General features: G+C 38.8%; 2 protein-coding genes across 2 annotated transcripts in view; one reads left to right on the top strand and one right to left on the bottom strand.

Moving 5' to 3' along the window:
- Window positions 1-20000, top strand: part of LOC307260013 (uncharacterized protein) — a 491510-nt gene that overhangs the window by 278572 nt on the left and 192938 nt on the right. The gene's annotated exons all lie outside the window — the stretch shown is intronic.
- bbs9 (Bardet-Biedl syndrome 9) overlaps window positions 4588-20000 on the bottom strand; it is a gene marked incomplete at its 3' end in the record, with an annotated part of 197269 nt that continues 181856 nt past the window's right edge. Inside the window, exon 24 of the mRNA XM_080039665.1 lies at window positions 4588-4613. Within this exon, the coding sequence (XP_079895791.1) occupies window positions 4588-4613 (26 nt within the window). The remainder of the gene's footprint in view (window positions 4614-20000) is intronic.

Raw genomic sequence — 20000 nt, 5'->3', positions numbered from 1 at the left:
AGCCAAACTGGATAATTCTTAAGGGGAAATAATAATGTCAATGTGATCTAAAATGTCTTATGGGTGTCATACTAATTGACCCTACCTGCAGTACTACATTCTCCAAATGTAACGGAGAGTTAAGGAGATTGTCTCTGGACCATCTCAGACCTGGCTGAACAGCTACCCAAAGCCTGCAGTATGTGAAGACAGTTCAGCTGCAAATTTGGTTCTCTGTCTACTCTCTCCTGTCAGACTATGTGTGACAAGTTAAAAGAGAAAGATACGTTCTTTGTATTTTAATTAATTGCAAAAACAGATTGATCATCAGACTATAATTTTACAATCAGAACATTTTAGAGGCCTAGACCTTTAGAGCAATTCAGTCCCTCAAGATTCCCTTTATTAATCTTTATAAGAAGAGGTTTTCAATCAATTTGACAGTGTACTTGTGTCTTCAATCTATACTTATTTTGTTTATTTCACAATCACAGAGAAAGGTCCACACTTCCACTGTATCTAATGACTGGAGTCCACTCTTGGTTGGGATGGTGCGACTTTCACACTCCATCGTGGATGAATTTAAAAGGAATAAGCCAAACTGGATAATTCTTAAGGGGAAATAATAATGTCAATGTGGTCTAAAATGTCTTATGTGTGTCATACTAATTGACCCTACCTGCAGTACTACATTCTCCAAATGTAACGGAGAGTTAAGGAGATTGTCTCTGGACCATCTCAGACCTGGCTGAACAGCTACCCAAAGCCTGCAGTATGTGAAGACAGTTCAGCTGCCAATTTGGTTCTCTGTCTACTCTCTCCTGTCAGACTATGGGTGACAAGTTAAAAGAGAAAGATACGTTCTTTGTATTTTAATTAATTGCAAAAACAGATTGATCATCAGACTATAATTTTACAATCAGAACATTTTAGAGGCCTAGACCTTTAGAGTAATTCAGTCCCTCAAGATTCCCTTTAATAATCTTTATAAGAAGAGGTTTTCAATCAATTTGACAGTGTTCTTGTGTCTTCAATCTATATTTATTTTGTTTATTTCACAATCACAGAGAAAGGTCCACACTTCCACTGTATCTAATGACTGAAGTCCACTGTTGGTTGGGATGGTGCGACTTTCACACTCCATCGTGGATGAATTTAAGAGGAATAAACCAAACTGGATTATTTTTTTTTTTTTTTTGGCATTGTTATGCTTTACTGATAGTGTAGAGACAGAGTTGAAATGGGGCAGAGATGCTAGGGCGTATTCACACCTGCTGTGTTAGTACACCTGAACAAACTCAGTGTGCATCTCTCAGGCTGCTGCAGTTTGTTTGTGGTGTGAATTTGGCCGGACCCATTCACCAGAATGCACAAAATGGTATGTTTGAAGCACATTTTTTTATGGTGGACTACCCCCAGACCCCCACTTATGTTGAAGTGAAACCGAAGCCCTTGTGCTTGCCACCCAAAAATTATCACTGGCCCCATCCTGGCCACCCCAATGAAAATGTCCTTGCTCTGCCACTGGACCCGACCCTAATGCAGGAAGCACTGTGCATTTTCCTTCTTTTCTTTTTTAATAAATCGCCGTCAGCTTAACATCACGGGAAAGTGTTGTTGTTGCCATCATTAAGAAAATGAGTTTTGGTTTGACCGGGAGCCCTGAGCCAATAGGCTTCAGGCCTATTACATTTGATAGTGAGGATGAGTAAAAACGCCGTGTTCAATGATCAGATGAAAGAGAGGGGAGTGTCTAAACGGAGTGTTTTGCTTCTGATGGTAACAGGTTTGACCGATAATGGGCCAACTGTCCCTTGTCGGTTTGGCGCGACACACATCTGACAGTGTGTCAGCTCCAGCCTATTCTTCTCGTGAGCTGTGCGTCCAGCAGCAAAAATACAGTGAAAATAATGTTTCACATTGTAGGCTACAAGCCACAAAACGTGACATTGACATACATATTTAGACAATATAAAACAACAATAATGTGATGTTTTTCTTTTTAATGTATAGGTCTAGATGTATTTATTTATTATTTTGAACTCTATATAATCAGGCAGTAGTTTTACTCTCTCTCTCGCTATCTCTCTCTCTCTCTCTGTGTCTCTCTCTCTCTCTTAATCTCTCTCAAAAATTTAAATGACTCACAGTTTATAGCCTAAAGATGTAAATGACACACAGTTTTTTGTTGATGGCACCAAATCACTAAACAGATCGCAGTATGGAATATTTCCATGATTGTTTACAGTTTGGCAGTTCACTGTGTGCTTCCTGCGGCCTATTGCACAAAACCAGTGGCGGCTCCTGACAATAATCTCAGGGGGGGCAATTGTTGCCATGATGGGAAATATGACCCAAAATGAACCTAAATCAGATAGCATATGACAATGTCATATTGCATTTAACTGTTTGTTTTTCCTGTTCATCTGGCATAACCACTCTGGCAACATTAGACAAGCATTGCACTGTACAGTATTTTTGGAAATTAAGTTAGTTAATTTCTTGAATAAAATTATTTTAGCTCTAAAATGATTTAATTATCCGGCTGTGGCCATCACAGATAACTTGTCATCTACCAGTGTGCTCCTCAGATAGGCTTCCTTTAAAAGTTAGGAGACAAAAATGGATGCTGGCATAGCATGTGCAACATTAACAGTGCTAATCATCACATTGGTTTGGGTTACTACTGTCTACAGCACTTGGTAGGCGGGTTTATGTCGGACGGTGAAAGCAGCTGTCAACTAAACGACGATCAACAGCTGATCGCCGTTCAACAGCCGATCAGCTGTTGAACGGCGCTGGCTCGTATATGCAGATTGATGTTTAATGTTTGTTTTACCTTTTCTGAGAGATGATGCATAGGGGTGACACCCAAAGTTATCCATGCGGTCTCTGTGCTGCCATCAGGATGGATAAAAAGCCAGTATACAGTCCATAATCATCATGCAGCGGCAGCAGGACAGAGCGTTAGCGCATTAGCATCCTGCTAGCCTCGTTAGCCGTTCAAACGAGCCCCGTGAAAATCCGCGTTTATACGATCCCCCAATCCATCTTGGTAGATACTTGCTTGATGGTTACATTTTGTCTGGGAAAGACCTAGTCCGAGTCCGATCAAGTAAGTAGCTTGCCAGCCTAGCCTGAGTTGATATAAAGTTGTGTTGGTCTTGAATATGACCGCTCTGGGCTGCATACTGGACATGTGACTGTATCAGTCACTGTAATTGGTTTATTGTTTACTGTACGTATGACGACAACACGTTAGGGCGAGCACCCCCGGAACCCATAGAGATTGCATTGCGAGGCTTGCAGTTTGAAAAAAAAAAGTTTTACATTGATGTCTATGAGAGCGCTGGGGGCGATTTTCAACCAGCCCGACATCGCCCCAGAGTGACGGTACAGAGCACAGACGCTGATTGTACAATGATATTCAGACTTAGATGCAGGTAAAAACTGTATTGAAATCATAAATTATGATTATTAATACAAAAAAAAAAAATCATCATTATTATATTTTTGTTTTTTGCTGATATGGCTCAAGGAGGGCGTCGCCCTATCGCCCTCTATGGGCGAGCCGCCACTGCACAAAACCAAGATAAGATTTACCTAGGATATTTCTGTTATCCTGGCTTGCTTAAGCCATGATTCAGTTGCACAAAAGTTTATCTTATTCAGTTGCATCCTTGGTTCAGTCAGCTGTCACTCTGAATTCATGCTGTTTCAACAGTTATTCTATGATCATGTACCACATCAAGGACTACAATTTCATTCAGTTAAATATTCCTGCTTGTATTATCTTTATTTAACCTGAACCATTTCTAATTAAATTAAATACATTATATTTTTATGGTGGAGAAGAGACGAACCGATGGAATATGCTGCCCCCACGATTCACTGTCAGCCCTTCCCTGATGTATTTACATTCACTATTCCGCAAAAACTCTTTCAAACATCACAACATTTCCATCAAACTGGTGCTTAGAACTGGTGCTTAGAACCTGTACTTTTCCAGCTGAAGGCCTATTTGTTTATTTCCAACAGTCCAATCATGTTGCATTTCAGTAGGCTACATTTGTATTATGTAGCCATCTCTAAATGACTGATCTGTAAGCATTGGCACTAAAAGATTTACCGGAAAACAAAATTGTTTTGTGCAGATCACTTTGAGATCCCTACATTACAGCGCATTGTATTTGATTTGCGTCGAGATACTGGATTTTTTTAATCCATGTTTGTTCCATCCAAATTAAAACAAAAGAAATGCCTCACATTTTTTACTTCGTGTCATGAATCTAGAATATATGAAAGTTTAACTTTTTCAGTGGACTTTTATTGCTTAAAAGAGCTTTCAAGGAAGAGTTGCATATTTTAAATTTTTTCAAGTTTACTACCTTGTTAAGATCCTTTTTTGAGTATATTGTATTAAATGATTTGATTTCCAACAAAAGTTAAATGTTGATTGCACTCAACCTATTTTAAATGTAATTTGTATCAAAGCATCTTCTCCAATACAGCGGAAGGAGAATGACCCATGTCACAGTCACTCTGAATTCAACATAACATCTTGGCTATTGAAGTTAGCTGTTGTTGTTGAAGGCCTAACGACCGTCGTCAGACACAGGTACCCATCCCCCACACTGCATACGATCAGAGAGTGACACAGGCTGTCACAGATAGAAACAGCACTCGCCTGCTCTGAGTCACTGAGGCACAATCCCTAAAGCCTCAAGCCCCAAATGTTAAAATGGCACTTTTTTCTTTACCTTTGCAATGCAATTTCTATTACATTTAGGGGCACTTTACACTGTGAAAACGTGACAGTTTTCCAGTTTTTGGTTTAAAAAAAAACCCCGTTCAGACACAATTTATCTGACATCTTCACCCGTACACAAGTTTTCAGAGGAAACGGGCCGAAATCGCTGTAGCAGCAGTGCCAAGCCAATAGTCAGCGGTGACACAGCCTAGTAGATAGCTCTTCCGGTACAATTTGATGCATAAAACCTTACTGTAACCGAAAATTAATGCCACTAACGTTCATAAAGCGGTTGGTGTAAGCTTGGGGTTACAAATATTGTAAAAGACAAGCTTTCTGTCCTCTTATTTCACCGCATTGAACTCGTAAAAACAGTAGACTTGCTGATAGTGAAGGGGCTTCGTGAGCGGATACTTTCCTGTTAGGCGTACTTCAAAATAAAAGTCAACTCACGTGTGTCCAGTGAAATGCTATTGATGTTTAGCCAGTGAAATGCTTTTACTTTGAAGCCGTAGCCTTAATGCTCCTTTTGTTGAACAGTAGCCGCTAGCTTAACTGCTGCACGCCGATAGTGTTTTTAATGTAGAGAGAGAGCCGTGTCCCTGGCATATAGAAGTGACACACGTTTATTTAGCTAGAAAAACAGGCAGAGCACAAATCTTTCCCCAGCCAAAGTGGCGGGTGGTCTCAATAACTTACTGCGGTAATCGCTTGGACTAAATTGGCGAGTGTTAGCCTATATTTTAGCGCTGCACGACACTCTCCGCTGATCACAGTGATGGTGCCGTGGAGACACCGTTCATGTTGTCTTCTAACTTTATAACTCGCTTGTGGGTATTTTGACAGCAAATGTTATAGACTACGCATGTGTGAGGGTGGAGCCGTGACGTCAGCGTTATCAGGGGAAATGTTTTCGGTGTTTACAGGAAACCAAAACCGTTAAGTTTTCCAAAAAATCCTCCCTGGGAGGTGATCTCAAAAACCTGCGGTTTCATGCCTGCGTTTGCTGTTTTCCTGTAAATGATATAGTGCAACCGCGGGAATTTTTCCGCGTTTGCACTGTTTCGTGTTGTCGTGTAAAGTGCCCCTTAAAGGGGCTTGTTTGGCATGGAAAATAAGTGTTAACTTTACCAAAGCAATAGTAAGGAAATAAGATAAAAAGCCTAAATGAATTCTAGTTAACAAATGAATAAATAAAAGTACTTACCAGAGAATATATTAAAAAATATGCACAAACGTTATAGTTGGCTTGTGACTTTATTTTTTACATTAACTGTAGGCTATTCTTCCCTGCCGAGGCTCTTTAGAGATTGACTGCCTGATGTGAACGTGTTGCAGGCTCTTGCCTTAGTGAGTGGAGGGCAGGTAAATATCAAGAAATACATTTATTTATTTTCAAAAATGCATCACAAAGCAAAAGTCTGACACGTCTCATATCTCAAGACAACCTGTCACAAGTCTCTTATATTTTACTCTCAGACTAGAAGTTTTTACAGAGACAGGAGATCTCATATTTGCAAGACCACATCTTGATTCCTTTTAAGATCATGATAATTTCACATACTGCAAACAGGATCTTTATTAAAGGGACACCTTTTAAAGTCATACTGTAGAGTAGGACTGGGCAATCATTTGATTACAATTATTAATTGCGATAACACTTGCGTTGATTATGACGATAAGCTTTTGACATAAATGCTTGATATGAAAAACAAAACAAAAAAACAGTCCTGATATGGATTTACCAAACAGCCAAAGCAGAAATAAACTCAACAGCCAGTCAGATTGCACTTTTTGCTGTTCCTGTCTAAGTGCACGCCCATTTCCTGGTGTGACGTGCATGTTTGAGCTTCCAGCGGCAAGGAAAGAGGAGAGCCATGTGTAGTCACCTCGGCAAGAGTGAAGAGAGTCTAGCGAGAAATTTCTAGTAAAACCAGTCATTTGTATTTTACATCTTTAAGTTTAGAAGTCAAAGCTTTTTTTGTAATCAACATTATGTTCTATAGGTTACAAGGCAAGCTATCTTTTTCCTTTTTTCATTTAACTTTTATTTATCCTTTTATCTATCTTATATTGTTAGGTGAAGTTAAAACATGTTTGTGAAGTTCAATGTTTATAATAAAATGTGATTCAATTCTATCATCACATATCAAAACAATATTATTTTGAGGAACCTGGAACCAACTAGAATATGTTTGTAAACCAAACTGTGGGCCCTGCTGCTGTAAACAACAGTGAAACAGTAACTTTTCAGGAAGCTTTCTAACTTCAAACAGTGTTCCATGGATCACATTTTCCTGTGAGGAAAGTTTGTTTATTCAGTTTGGAGAATATACCTTAGAAAATGTTCACTTCTCTGACACACACACATGTATACACTGCAGCTTATTTCTGACCACAGACAGAATTTAAAGATCTATTCCCATTTTTGTGAGACTTTTTTAGAAGAGCCTTTCACTGTTGTTTATTTTTTTCTAATTTAAGGAAAAACATAACGTCCTTAAGCCTGATAGAAATAAATGGGGGTTAAGGAGATTTTCACATAAGTAAACTATGACGTCTTGCCAGAAGGGAAGTGAAGGCTAGTATTTCTGATTGCAACTAGTAAATGTGGAGCTGTTGCCCGCCAAAATCATAAAAAGGCAGTCCAGAATGTATGTAGTCTGAGACAATAAAAAAACGTATGACTAAATTTAGATGAGGAGGTGTGGCATCTGTCACACTGGTCCACAACATTTGGATAGATTTTAGATTTGCTGAAATGGACTCTATGTAACACTTTAACTATATAAGCTGCAGCCTGGCACAAGGAGAAGATGAGCGTATACTATGTACCACCTTATCCCATCATTGATCTGTCAAATTTACCCCAGGCTCACGCTACCAAGCATTTTTAGTTTTGACAGCCAAATTGTTTTCCAGAGCCATGAGTTTGTCATAAATCTTAGAAATGAGCAATTTCTGGTGAGGTTTAAAGGTTTTGCTGGAAAAAAGGTGTGAAGTGTCTACTTTGAATAGAGACAATGCAGGCCGGGGGTTGGGTAGAGGGGCAGTCAGCAAGAGCATGGTTTGGCAGGTATGCATGTTGAGGACAAGGGTGACTTTTAACATCAATGGAAAGTTAGGGGCACTTTACACGGTGAAAACGTGAGTTTTCCCGTTTTTGGTTTAAAAAAAAAAACCCCGTTCAGACACAATTTATCTGACATCTTCACCCGTACACAAAGTTTTCAGAGGAAACGGGCCGAAATCGCTGAAGTAGCAGCCATGCCAAGCCAATAGTCAGCGGTGACACAGCCTAGTAGATAGCTCTTCCGGTACAATTTGATGCATAAAACCTTACTGTAACCGAAAATTAATGCCACTAACGTTCATAAAGCGGTTGGTGTAAGCTTGGGGTTACAAATATTGTAAAAGACAAGCTTTCTGTCCTCTTATTTCACCGCATTGAACTCGGAAAAACAGCAGACTTGCTGATAGTGAAGGGGCTTCGTGAACGGATATTTTCCTGTTAGGCGTACTTCAAAATAAAAGTCAACTCACGTGTGTCCAGCGAAATGCTATGAATGTTTAGCCAGTGAAATGCTTTTACTGTGAAGCCATAGCCTTAATGCTCCTTTTGTTGAACAGTAGCCTAACTTAACCGCTGCACGCTGATAGTGTTTTTTTAATGTAGAGCCGTGTCCCTGGCATACAGAAGTGACACACGTTTATTTAGCTAGAAAAACAGGCAGAGCACAACTCTTTCCCTATTTGCTTGTAGGAGCGATTGGTGGCACGATAACAAATGCATCAGCAACAGCACAACGTCCATGAGCACAATGAATACAGCTCGGTGATCCGCCATTGTTGTTGTTGTTTTCCAACTGGCGCACGTGGACCTACAAAGACGGCGCATGCCTATTTATATCCAAACGCAATGCGCATGTGTGAGGGTGGAGCCGTGACGTCAGCGTTATCAGGGGAAATGGTTTCGGTGTTTACAGGAAACCAAAACCGTTAAGTTTTCCAAAAAATCCTCCCTCGGAGGTGATCTCAAAAATCTGCGGTTCATGCCTGCGTTTGCGTTTGCGTTTGCTGTTTTCCTGTAAATGATATAGTGCAACCGCAGAAATTTTTCTGCGTATGCACCGTTTTGCGTGGCCGTGTAAAGTGCCCCTTAGTCTGTATAAGTGATATGTCTTTATTAAATGAATGATCCCAATAAAACAAATCCAGAACAATATTAATCACATACTCAAAAGATGGAAAATCAGCAAACTATTTTTTTTTTAAATTTTATACAGTTTGAACAATTTTAGTTACTTCACACAAAGATCTTACTATTTTCTTTGAGGAGAGTGAAATTATTTCACATGAAATTGTTTATTTTATAACATGTTAGTTTTTTAGGTATACAAAAATAAATTAAATCAGAAGTTTGCCTCAATAATTCAAAATGTTATTATATTTTATTTCATATTTTATTGATATGTAACATTTTCAAATGTAGTATTTATCTTTGTAAACATACTATAATTGTAATACAAAAAACAATTCCTGCAATTTTGCATTTACTGTAAGAGTGCAACTCTCACTGATGGAGTGAATAGCTTCTTATTTCCTAAACAACCACGTCAGAAGACATATGCTGTGGTTTGGGAAAAGATGTAACTCTGTTTCAGAGGAGTGAAATTATGACTAAATTTACATGAGGAGGCGTGGCATACGTCACACTGGTCCACACCATTTGGATACATTTCAGATTTGCTGAAATGGACTCTATGTAACACTTTAACACTGTTTAAGATGCAGCCTGACACAAGGAGAAGATGAGCTTATACTATGTACCACCTTATTGATCCGTCAAATTTACCACAGGCTCACGCTCCCAAGCATTTTTAGCTTCGACAGCCAAATTGTTTTCCAGAGCCATGAGTTTGTCATAAATCTTAGAAATTAGCAATTTCTGATGAGGTTTAAAGGTCAGAAGGTCTTCCCATGGTTGGTTTATAGAGAGGGAAGGATAACACGAAAAAAGAGAAGAGGCACAATGTCTAATTTGAACGTACATAAATAAATGGGATGTAGGTACATTAAAACCTTTTGGGAAGTCTGAAAAAGTAGCAAAGTGCCCATCCTTATGAAGGTCTGAATACCTAAATGCCTTTATTTTGCCATAACATGTAGGATATATTCCCAACAGATGGGGGGAATAGATGATTGTTCACTATGGGCATCAGAGTGGATGCAGAGGAAAACATAAAATGGTGCCTAAACTGGAACCAAATCTTCAGAGTAGATAGCACAATAGGATTCCTTGTGAAACTAGAAGGGTTAATGGGCTTCAAAGTGAATTTGAAAGGTACATTCCATATTTGTACATGTTTCTCTTGTAAGGATCCATCAATTGATTATGTTGGTAAATAAATGATTTCCTACATGGCTGGATATTTTTAGGGAGCTACTCTAGGCTTAAAATAAAGTTACTAAAGGAACCAGATATCCAACTAAGTTTAGCTTAAAAATGTTGGCGCATACAACTGTTACCATACCTCTTTTAATAAATCCACTATATTTATGTTTGCAAGGAGATGTATGCAGCCTCTGGGAGAGACACAGCATCACAGTCTTGTAACATAAGTCCAACTCACTGCCAGTGTTGCTGTAGAAAATGTGTGAAGTGCCTACTTTGAATAGAGACAATGCAGGCCAGGGGTGGGGGTTGAAGGGCTGCCAGCAAGGGCATGGTTTGGCAGGTATGTATGTGGGGGACAAGAGAGTGACCTTTCACATCAATGGAAAGTTAGTCTGTATAAGTAATATGTCTTTATTAAATGAATGATCCCAATAAAAGCAATCCAGAAAAATATTAATCAAAGACTCAAAAGATGGAAAATTATTTAAATAATTATTTCACTGGAGGAAACATTACGTTTCAGTGAACTCTGGGAACCTATGTACACTGTCTGCACAATTATTAGGCAAGTTGTATTTTTGAGGATGTATTTATTATTGAACAACTACAGTGTTCTCGGTCAATCCAAAATGTAAATTAACCTAAACCTGAATGTTTAAGAAATTAAAAGTGAGGTTTTGTCTTTTTTAAGTGAATACATATACAGTATTTGCAGAATTATTAGGCAACTATTAGTGTGCAGAATTATTATGCAACTAAATGAAAAAATAAACATTTTCCCATTTCACTTATTTATTTGCATCTGTTAAAGTGAGAATGATAAAACCACTCAACATTTACAAATAAACATTTCTGACATGTAAAAAAAAATCAGTGACCAATATAGCCACCCTTCTTTTCGATAACTGTCACACTGTCATTCATGGAGTTTGTCAGTTTCTTGATCTGTTGACGATCAACTTTTTGTGCAGCAGCCACCACAGCCTCCCAGACACTGTTCCGAGAGATGTACTGATTTCCTTCACTGTAAATCTCTTGTTTAAGCAGGGCCCACAGGTACTCAATAGGGTTTAGGTCAGGTGAGGAAGGGGGCCATGTCATAATTTTTCATCCTTAAGGCCTTTACGGGCTAGCCATGCAGTTGAGTACTTCGATGTATGCGATGGAGCATTGTCCTGCATACAAATCATGGTCTTCTTGAAATATGCAGACATTTTCCTGTACCACTGCTTGAAGAAAGTGTCTTCTAAAAACTGTCTGTAGGTTTGGGAGGTGATTTTAATGCCATTTTCAACCCAAAAAGGTCCAACTAGCTCATCTTTAATAATACCAGCCCATACCAGTACCCCACCTCAACCTTGCTGCCGTCTGAGTCGAAGTGGAGCTCTGTGTACGTTACTGATCCAGCCACGGGCCTCCAAATCTTTGTCAGTTAATTTGCGTATTTTTTTCTCAATATGTTTCTTGCGACCCTGTTGGCTATTTGCAACAAAACGTTTCATGGTTCTGTGGTCACGCCCCAATATCTTAGCAATTTCAAGAGTGTTCCATCCCTCTAAAAGACTTTATGCAATTTTTGATTTTTCAGAGTCCGTTAAATCTCTTTTTTGTCCCATTTTGCCTGAGAAAGAGAAACTGCCTAATAACTATGCACACCTTGATATAGAGTGTTGAACTCCTTAGGCCACACCTTAACTCATTACGCAAATACACATCACCTGGTATGCTTAAATTGAATAAGCACTCAATTGTATACAGCTTAAAGTTGGAAAATATGCATACAAATTATGATATGGCCAAAATACTCACTTGTCTAATAATTGTGCACACAGTGTAGTATAAATATGCAAAGATTTTAGAAATCTGTTCACCCTAGCCTGAGAAAAGGGAAACAAATATTTTTTATTGTCTCTCAGGCTCTCTGGCTCAAAAGGAAGAAATCCTCCTACTACCAAAATGAAACAAAACACCAGCACATTTTTTTAGAGGGAACTTCAATTCTTTCACATGAAATTGTTTATTTTATAACATACCAGTTTTATTAGGTAAACAAAAGTAAATTAAATCAGAATTTGCCTTAATAGATCATATTTTTATTTATTAATTATCATATTTTTCTATTTTCTATTTTATTGACACGTAACATTCTGATTTTTTTGTAGTATTTATTTGTGTAAATATTCTATAATCATAATACAGAAATCAATTCCTGTAATTTTGTCATCTGCTATAAGGATGACATATGCTGTGGTTTGGGAAAAGATGTAACTTTGTTTCAGTGGAGTGAAATTATTGGCCTGCATTAAACAAATAAAACTACTCAGGAAAAGATGAAACTACTAAAATCTTGTTAAGAACTGTCCAACGCATTATGAAAAGCCTGGAGAGATAGTAGTGAACTTTCATCTTTGAAGAAATGTGGTCGGGGAAAAAAAAATAATGTTCATGATGGGAGATCACTTAAAATAAATACAATTATTTGGTTGTATCAACATTTTAAATATCAACAATAGAACTCTTGGCTATGTTCAATATTGAACTTGAGAGCCTATCATCAGAGGGGTGTTTCAGGTAGCTGGTTTTGAGGCAACCCAGAGTTTGTTCGCTCTGAGTTAGTGGAAACTCTGGGTCAGTTTCAGCGCAGCCGAGGGTCAGTTACTGCGGCAACATACGCCATGGGTCTAACCTGCTGGATAGGTGGTTAGACCTACCCTGAGTTTGTTTTCACTTTACGCTGCAGCTCCGACTGAAGAAAGAGTGTCACTGTCACACGCGTGACTGTACAGTTTGAAGCAAAATCACTCCATAGAAATCTCCATCGGGATGTTTTGATCATTTCCTGATGATTTTACGTTTGACCGATCATTTATCTGATCAGTAGCCTTGTTCTCAGCCCGTGGTCCGTTCATATAGGCGGCCCCCTTACACATCGTGACATGCTCTACATTCAGATTAATAAACCTATTAGTATTGTATGCTTTTTAACGTCTGTGCCACTGAACAGATTTATGTCAGGTGGATTCATGTAACGCTGCGGCTGCACGCGATCGTTACTGTTCACTTGTGCGATCCTAAAGTCGCAGACGAGCCTCGTTAAATAGCCTAATATGAATATAAAAATTATACAATCATTTAAACTGTGATCACTTGAGGAAAATGGATCTGGTAATAAATCAATCAGGCTCTTCAATGGAAACTGTCACCTAATGTGTCTGACGCAATGTATTTCACTCCCCATTTAAAATAAGTGACAGTCTGTTACTGCACAGTATTAGGCTATAGCTTGCCAACATATTATACAGCGAATATAAAACACTGACAGCAATGCTGTGCCGCGCCAGCTTAATACTTTACTGCTGATATGCGTAACTTTTTAAAATAGACTATGGCTTATGAAACGGAAGCGAAATTATTCTCTTGACAAAAACTGTTTTCTCAGTTTTTTTCTGAATTGCCGAGGAGATTAGATCAGAGTTATGAGACAATATCCCCGTTAATTCTTCTCTATACCATAAGCTCATTCGTTAATATTTCTAACTCTAGTGGGAGGAGCGGAGATTTTTTTTCTTTTCTTTTTTGAGAAGTGGAGAAGTGGGAGGATCAATCACGCTCCGAGTTGATTAATCCAACGCTGATCCACTGTTCTGAAACCGAAAACCTAGAGTTGCTTATCAACCCTGCGCTCAGAGCGCAGGGTTGATAAGCAACTCTGGGTTTTCGATTAAACTGAAAGTATGTAAAACCAGCTATCTGAAACACCCCTCTGGGGTTGTTTCAGTTGGTCAGGCCTAGGTTCTAAGCAACTTTATGTGCCAAAATAAAGCGTATCAAAATGTGTTACAGCGAATATGTGCTGTAATCAAAGCTAAAGATGGTCCAACAAGATATTTGAGTGTGTGACTTTTATTAGGCCGGGCAGTGATCCTATTGAAGCGAACTGTTGGTTTTCATTCAAGTCACTCACATTATTCAAACTGTAATGAGTAAAAGTTTGTAATGTGTTTATTCGTGTTTGATGCTGGTGTTTTTACTCTGTTTGCTCTGATAAACAGTGTTAGTTTGTGTTTTGAGATGTGTGTGACAGTGTGTTGCTTGGAATGAGTTTTGCAGGTGTTGTGAACTGTTCAGCTCAGGTGACTATTGGTAAAGCAGACTGTAGTTAGAGTGTTGCACATGTCGCTCCACTTGTGCCCACTGTCGTTCAGCTACCGTAAAAAAATCTTTAAAAAAATATATGTATTACAACATTTTTAAACTCTACAAATCATTCACAAATTATATGTTGTGTTATAACTATTCTCAAATGCAGTTAATATTATTTTCATAGGTATTATTGATCTAGCTAGGTATTTATCATCCATGATGGAGTGTGAATATCATTCCATCCTAACCAACAGGGAACTTCTGTCAATTAGTGCCAACTAAACGGGGACTCCTGTCATTCCATACAATTTAGGACTGCAGGTAGGGTAAATATGTATAACATAGCACCATGCTGCTACAATCACAGACTGGTTTTCTGCCCTAAACTACCTCCATACAGTGAACTTAAAGTACATATTGTGAGGGAATTTTCAGTCTTTAGTATGGTTAATATTAATGGTAGAGATGTATAGTTAATTTATACCTGTCTTGTGTGTTTGTCTATATCTCAGACACTAGGTCAGCCTGGTAGACTGTTAGGAGACACTTAGGTCAGTTGTATAGATGAAGTCTCATCTCCTTAAGCCCAGTTCAGACCAAAGATTCGCCTTGCAACTGCTTGTGACGAGACGGTTTTAGAATGTCGCGGGGGATAAATCGCAGCAGTGTGTACTGCTCGTTGCAGCGCGTTGCAAGGCGTCGCAGAAGATTCAACATGTCAAATCGCAAGCTCCAGTTTTAGAACGTCTCGGCCGTCTCGTCGCAAGGAGTTGCAGTTGCAAGCAGTTGCAAGGCGAATCTTTGGTCTGAACTGGGCTTTAGACTCCAGAATGTTATGGTTCACTGTGTTCAGCTCTGAACCAAAACATTGGTACGCTTGGTGCCCGAGTCAGGGAGGTGTTAGAGATAGCACAAGGTTAATACACAGCTCTCAGGAAGTGTCTGTCAGAATTGAAGTGCAAGTCACCCGAGTTGCAGTCCGGTTCTCCTTGGCCAAGTCTGTAATAAATATTGCTTCATAATTCATCCAAGTCTCCTGAAATATTCTTCCACCTGAGTTGACCTCCAACCTTGAAAGAACTTCCATCACAAATAATTTGTGAGGGAAGCTCTTCCTAATTTTGATGTTTCTAAACCCATGTTAGTAGGGTGTACAATGTTTTTACCTTTGCTGCGCCAACTGCAATAACAACAGCATTGTAAACCCACCACAGTGTAAGCCATATGTTTAGAAATGTATACAAAATGCTATGTTGCATATTCAGGAAGAGGCGAGGTGGGAATCATCACAGTATACCCACTACACAAAACTAGGCTACACCTCTAATGTATTCCATAGTGTGTATTACATATTGTTAAAAATCACAGCAACCAGCAACATATACTTGCTGTCAGCAGACTAAATATATATTAAAACATGTTAATATCTACGAATCATGTTCAAATTATATGTTGTGTTATAACTATTCTCAAATTCAGTTGAGATTATTTTCATAGGTATTAATGATCTGCCAAAGTTTTTTACATCCATGATGGAGTGTGAATATCATTCCATCCTAACCAACAGGGAACTTGTGTCAATTAGTGCCAACTAAACGGGGACTCCTGTCATTCCATACAATTTAGGACTGCAGGTATAGTCAATATGTATAACATACAGACATTTAAGACTACATTTATAATATTTTATTTCTCTTAAGAATGATTCAGTTTGCCTAATTAAAATGCATATTTTTACCATTTTAAAAGTAATAGCAGTGTTTGATTTATTCCATAATGTGCATTACATATTGTTAAAAATCACAGCAAACAGCAACAGATACTTGCTCTCAGCAGACCAGTCATCCATGTGTTAGCCCTCTGTTAATCTAGTCAGCACCGCTAAATACTTTTTATAATAGACAATTAAGATTTCACTAGAAAGTCCCCTCTCGTACTGTTAAAACTGAAAGAAGAAAATTATAACAGCAAAATAAACTGTTGTGGTTTAATACATCTTTAAAATGTATCATTGAGAACACATTTGCTTGGATAAGGAAAATGGTGTTACTAAGTCACTGATATTAGTGCATCCAATAAGTTACTTCTTATTTGATATTTATTTGCAACTAGTGGCCATGACTTTCTTTGGACGGGCAGTGTATCTATTGAAGCAAACTGTTGGTTTTCATTCAAGTCACTCACATTATTCAAACTGTAATGAGTAAATGTTTGTAATTTGTTTTTTGGTGTTTGATGCTGGTGTTTTTTCTCTGTGTTCTGATTGACAGTGTGTGTTTGTGTTTTGAGATGTGTGTGACAGTGTGTTGCTTGGAATGGGTTTTGCAGGTGTTGTGAACTGTTCAGCTCAGGTGACTATTGGTAAAGCAGACTGTAGTTAGAGTGTTGCACATGTCGCTCCGCTTGTGCCCACTGTCGTTCAGCTATCGTAAAAAAATCTTTAAAAAAATATATGTATTAAAACATTTTTAAACTCTACAATCATTTTCAAATGATATGTTATGTTATAACTATTCTCAAATGCAGTTCAGATGATTTTCATAGGCATTATTGATCTGGCTAGGTCTTTTTCATACATGATGGAGTGTGAATATCATTCCATCCTAACCAACAGGGAACTTGTGTCAATTAGTGCCAACTAAATGGGGACTCCTGTCATTCCATACGATTTAGGACTGCAGGTATAATCAATATGTATAACATACAGACATTTAAGACTACATTTATAATATTTTATTTCTCTTAAGAATGATTCAGTTTGCCTAATTAAAATGCATATTTTTACCATTTTAAAAGTAATAGCAGTGTTTGATTTATTCCATAATGTGCATTACATATTGTTAAAAATCACAGCAAACAGCAACAGATACTTGCTCTCAGCAGACATCCATGTGCTAGCCCTCTGTTCATCTAGTCAGCACCGCTAAATACTTTTTATAATAGACATACATTTTACATACATGATGGAGTGTGAATATCATTCCATCCTAACCAACAGGGAACTTGTGTCAATTAGTACCAACTAAAAGAGGACTCATGTCATTTGAAACAGTAGAAGAGAGGACCTTTTTCTAATTAGAACCGCAAAATAAACTGTAGTGGTTTAATAAATCTTTAGAATGTAACCTTGTGAACACATTCCTTTAAATAAAGATAAGGCTTGGATAAGGAAAATGTTGTTGCTATGTCCCTGATATTAGTACATCCAACAAGTTACTTCTTATTTGATATTTATTTGCAACATGTGGCCATGATTATATTCATAGTATTTGTATCATATGTTTAGTTAGTGTTAAAGTTAAAGGTATATAATCTATCTTAAAAAGAAACAAAGGGAGGTAACTGCAGCAAGCAAACACTCATTTAGTGAAACAATAGGCACAGACAGCTCCATTGATGCAGTGAATGGAGTCCACTCTTAGATGTCACCCAATGATTCAAGTCCACTGTTAGCAAATTCTTCAAAAAAAATAAAAAAACACATTTAAAGTAATATTATGACAGAAGACATTAAAAGTAAATATTCTGTTGTGTTTTTTTATTTTTTAAATGACCAGAAATAGGTTGCCACACTTGGCTGGTACCTGCGATAGTCCCCTGTTAGTAATGTAGGTGTGTCTGCGTGTGTGTGTGTGGGTGTGTGTGTGTGTGTGTGTGTTTGCAGAAGTTTTGATTTTGTGAGTGTGTATGTTTACTTGGCGTGTCAAAATGTGGTTAGAATGTGCGTGTGTGTGTGTGTGGATGTGACTGCATGGATTTGTGTGTGTGTGTGTGTGTGTAGATATGTGTGTGTGTGTGTGTGTGTGTGTGTGTGTGTTAGTGTGTATCACCATTTGCTGAATAAATGAGGAATGTCCCGTCCAAGACTGTGAGCGCATACTAGATGACTTTTTAGAGGTGTGCCCTTTCAAAGTGTGTGTGTGTGTGTGTGTGTGTGTGTGTGTGTGTGTGTGTGTGTGTGTGTGTGTGTGTGTGTGTGAGAGAGCGTGTGTGTGTAAATGTCTCTCATTTCCATGGGCCAATATTTGCCATGGAGCAAAGCCCGGCCTTTAGCCCTAATGAAGGAAAGTAATCATGTCCTCTGTGATCACACACACACACACACACACACACACACACACACACACACACACACACACATACACACACACACACTGCTCTTATTACTGGGCACATGCACAAGACTGCAGGGAGAGAGAGAGAGAGGGAAGAAAGAGAAAGAGAGAGAGACAGAGAGAGGGGAGAGAGAGAGAGACAGAGAGAGAGAGGGAGAGAGAGAGGGAGAGAGGGATAGAGAGACAGAGAGAGGGAGAAAGAGAGAGGGAGAGAGAGGGAGAGAGAGAGAGAGAGAGAGAGAGAAAGAGGGAGAGGGAGAGAGAGGGAGAAAGGGAGAGAGAGAGACAGAGAGAGAGGGAGGGAGAGAGTGGGAGAGGGAAAGAGCATGTACCTATAAAGCTTCTGTCTGTGGTCTAAATGCCTGTACTGTGTTTTGAGCGTTTGCCAAACGCACAGAGAAGTGACCTGCCTGTTTTCTCCTGACACTGATCACTTCTCGCTCCGCTACAGAAACCACTTAAGACCTGACACACACACGCACACACAAACACACACGCACACACACACGAACACACACACACACACACACACACACACACACACACACACACACACAGAAGCAGGTACTTTCCAGCCCTCTAGAAACTCACTCATCACAGTCTGACTGTACAGGGATTTACATTTCCCTCTGTTTACTTAATACTTAATACCAGTCACGGTTCGGTTCGGTACGTATCAGGGTTTTAGACGGGGCTGTGGCGGAGTGGATAAGGTGGTGGACCCGCAACTACAGGGTCGGTGGTTCGATCCCCCGTCTCCCCGCCACATGTCCAAGTGTCCCTGGGCAAAGAGACACTGAACCCTAAACTGCTCCTGATAGTTAGCTTGCACCCTGCGTGGTAGCTGCTGCTGCTGCTATCGGTGTATGAATGTGTGCTCCAGTTGTAAGTGGCTTTGGATGAAAGCGTCTGCTAAATGACATGTAATGAAGTCACAGTTGGGTTCTGTAAGGTACGGTTCTCAGTTAAACCTGCAGTGTGTAGAATTTTGGGTTTTATTTCCTAGCAGATTTTGTAGAAAGTAATTATAATATCCATAAGTACATTTAATTTAATGCATAATTGATGAAAAAAAATGTTTTGAATTATTATTTTTTTCCTTATAAGGGTCTCATATATGTCCATATTTCTGCATATCTTGGACCAAGGCCTAGTGCCGCCATCTTGAAAGTGTCATAGTTGGAATGTCATCAGGTGCATTGTTTAAAATTTTGAATTGTTCTCGTCCTTGAAGGCCATTGTAGCTTCTGTTATTATTCGAAAGGGGTGGGGTTACCCAGGGAGTGTTGCATTCTAGAGCTTTGTAAAACTTTCTTGATGATGTCATATTACACACTGCACCTTTAAGAGGAAATAAAACTGTGTGCAGAATTAACTATGCAATTGCAGCCTGTGGGTATTTTTAAGTATAGAAAATAAACTACTGCTGCAAACAACCAAGGTCTCCGATACATAAAATACTTCTCAAATAAAAGGGCAAGTTCCGCACAGCAATCAAAACATGCTTGAACATTTGGCATATTCACGTCATCTTGATGCTATTCCTGCCATAAATACGTATGGTGCTGTTAAAGGTAGAGGAAAACATGGCGACTTTGGCTTTAGTAATTATTTG

This window comes from Ammodytes marinus (genome assembly GCF_949987685.1).
Source record: "Ammodytes marinus genome assembly, chromosome: 13".
Taxonomy (NCBI): domain Eukaryota; kingdom Metazoa; phylum Chordata; class Actinopteri; order Uranoscopiformes; family Ammodytidae; genus Ammodytes; species Ammodytes marinus.
The sequence above is the reverse complement of the archived record's forward strand: the minus strand, read 5'-3'. Positions and strand labels throughout refer to the sequence as shown.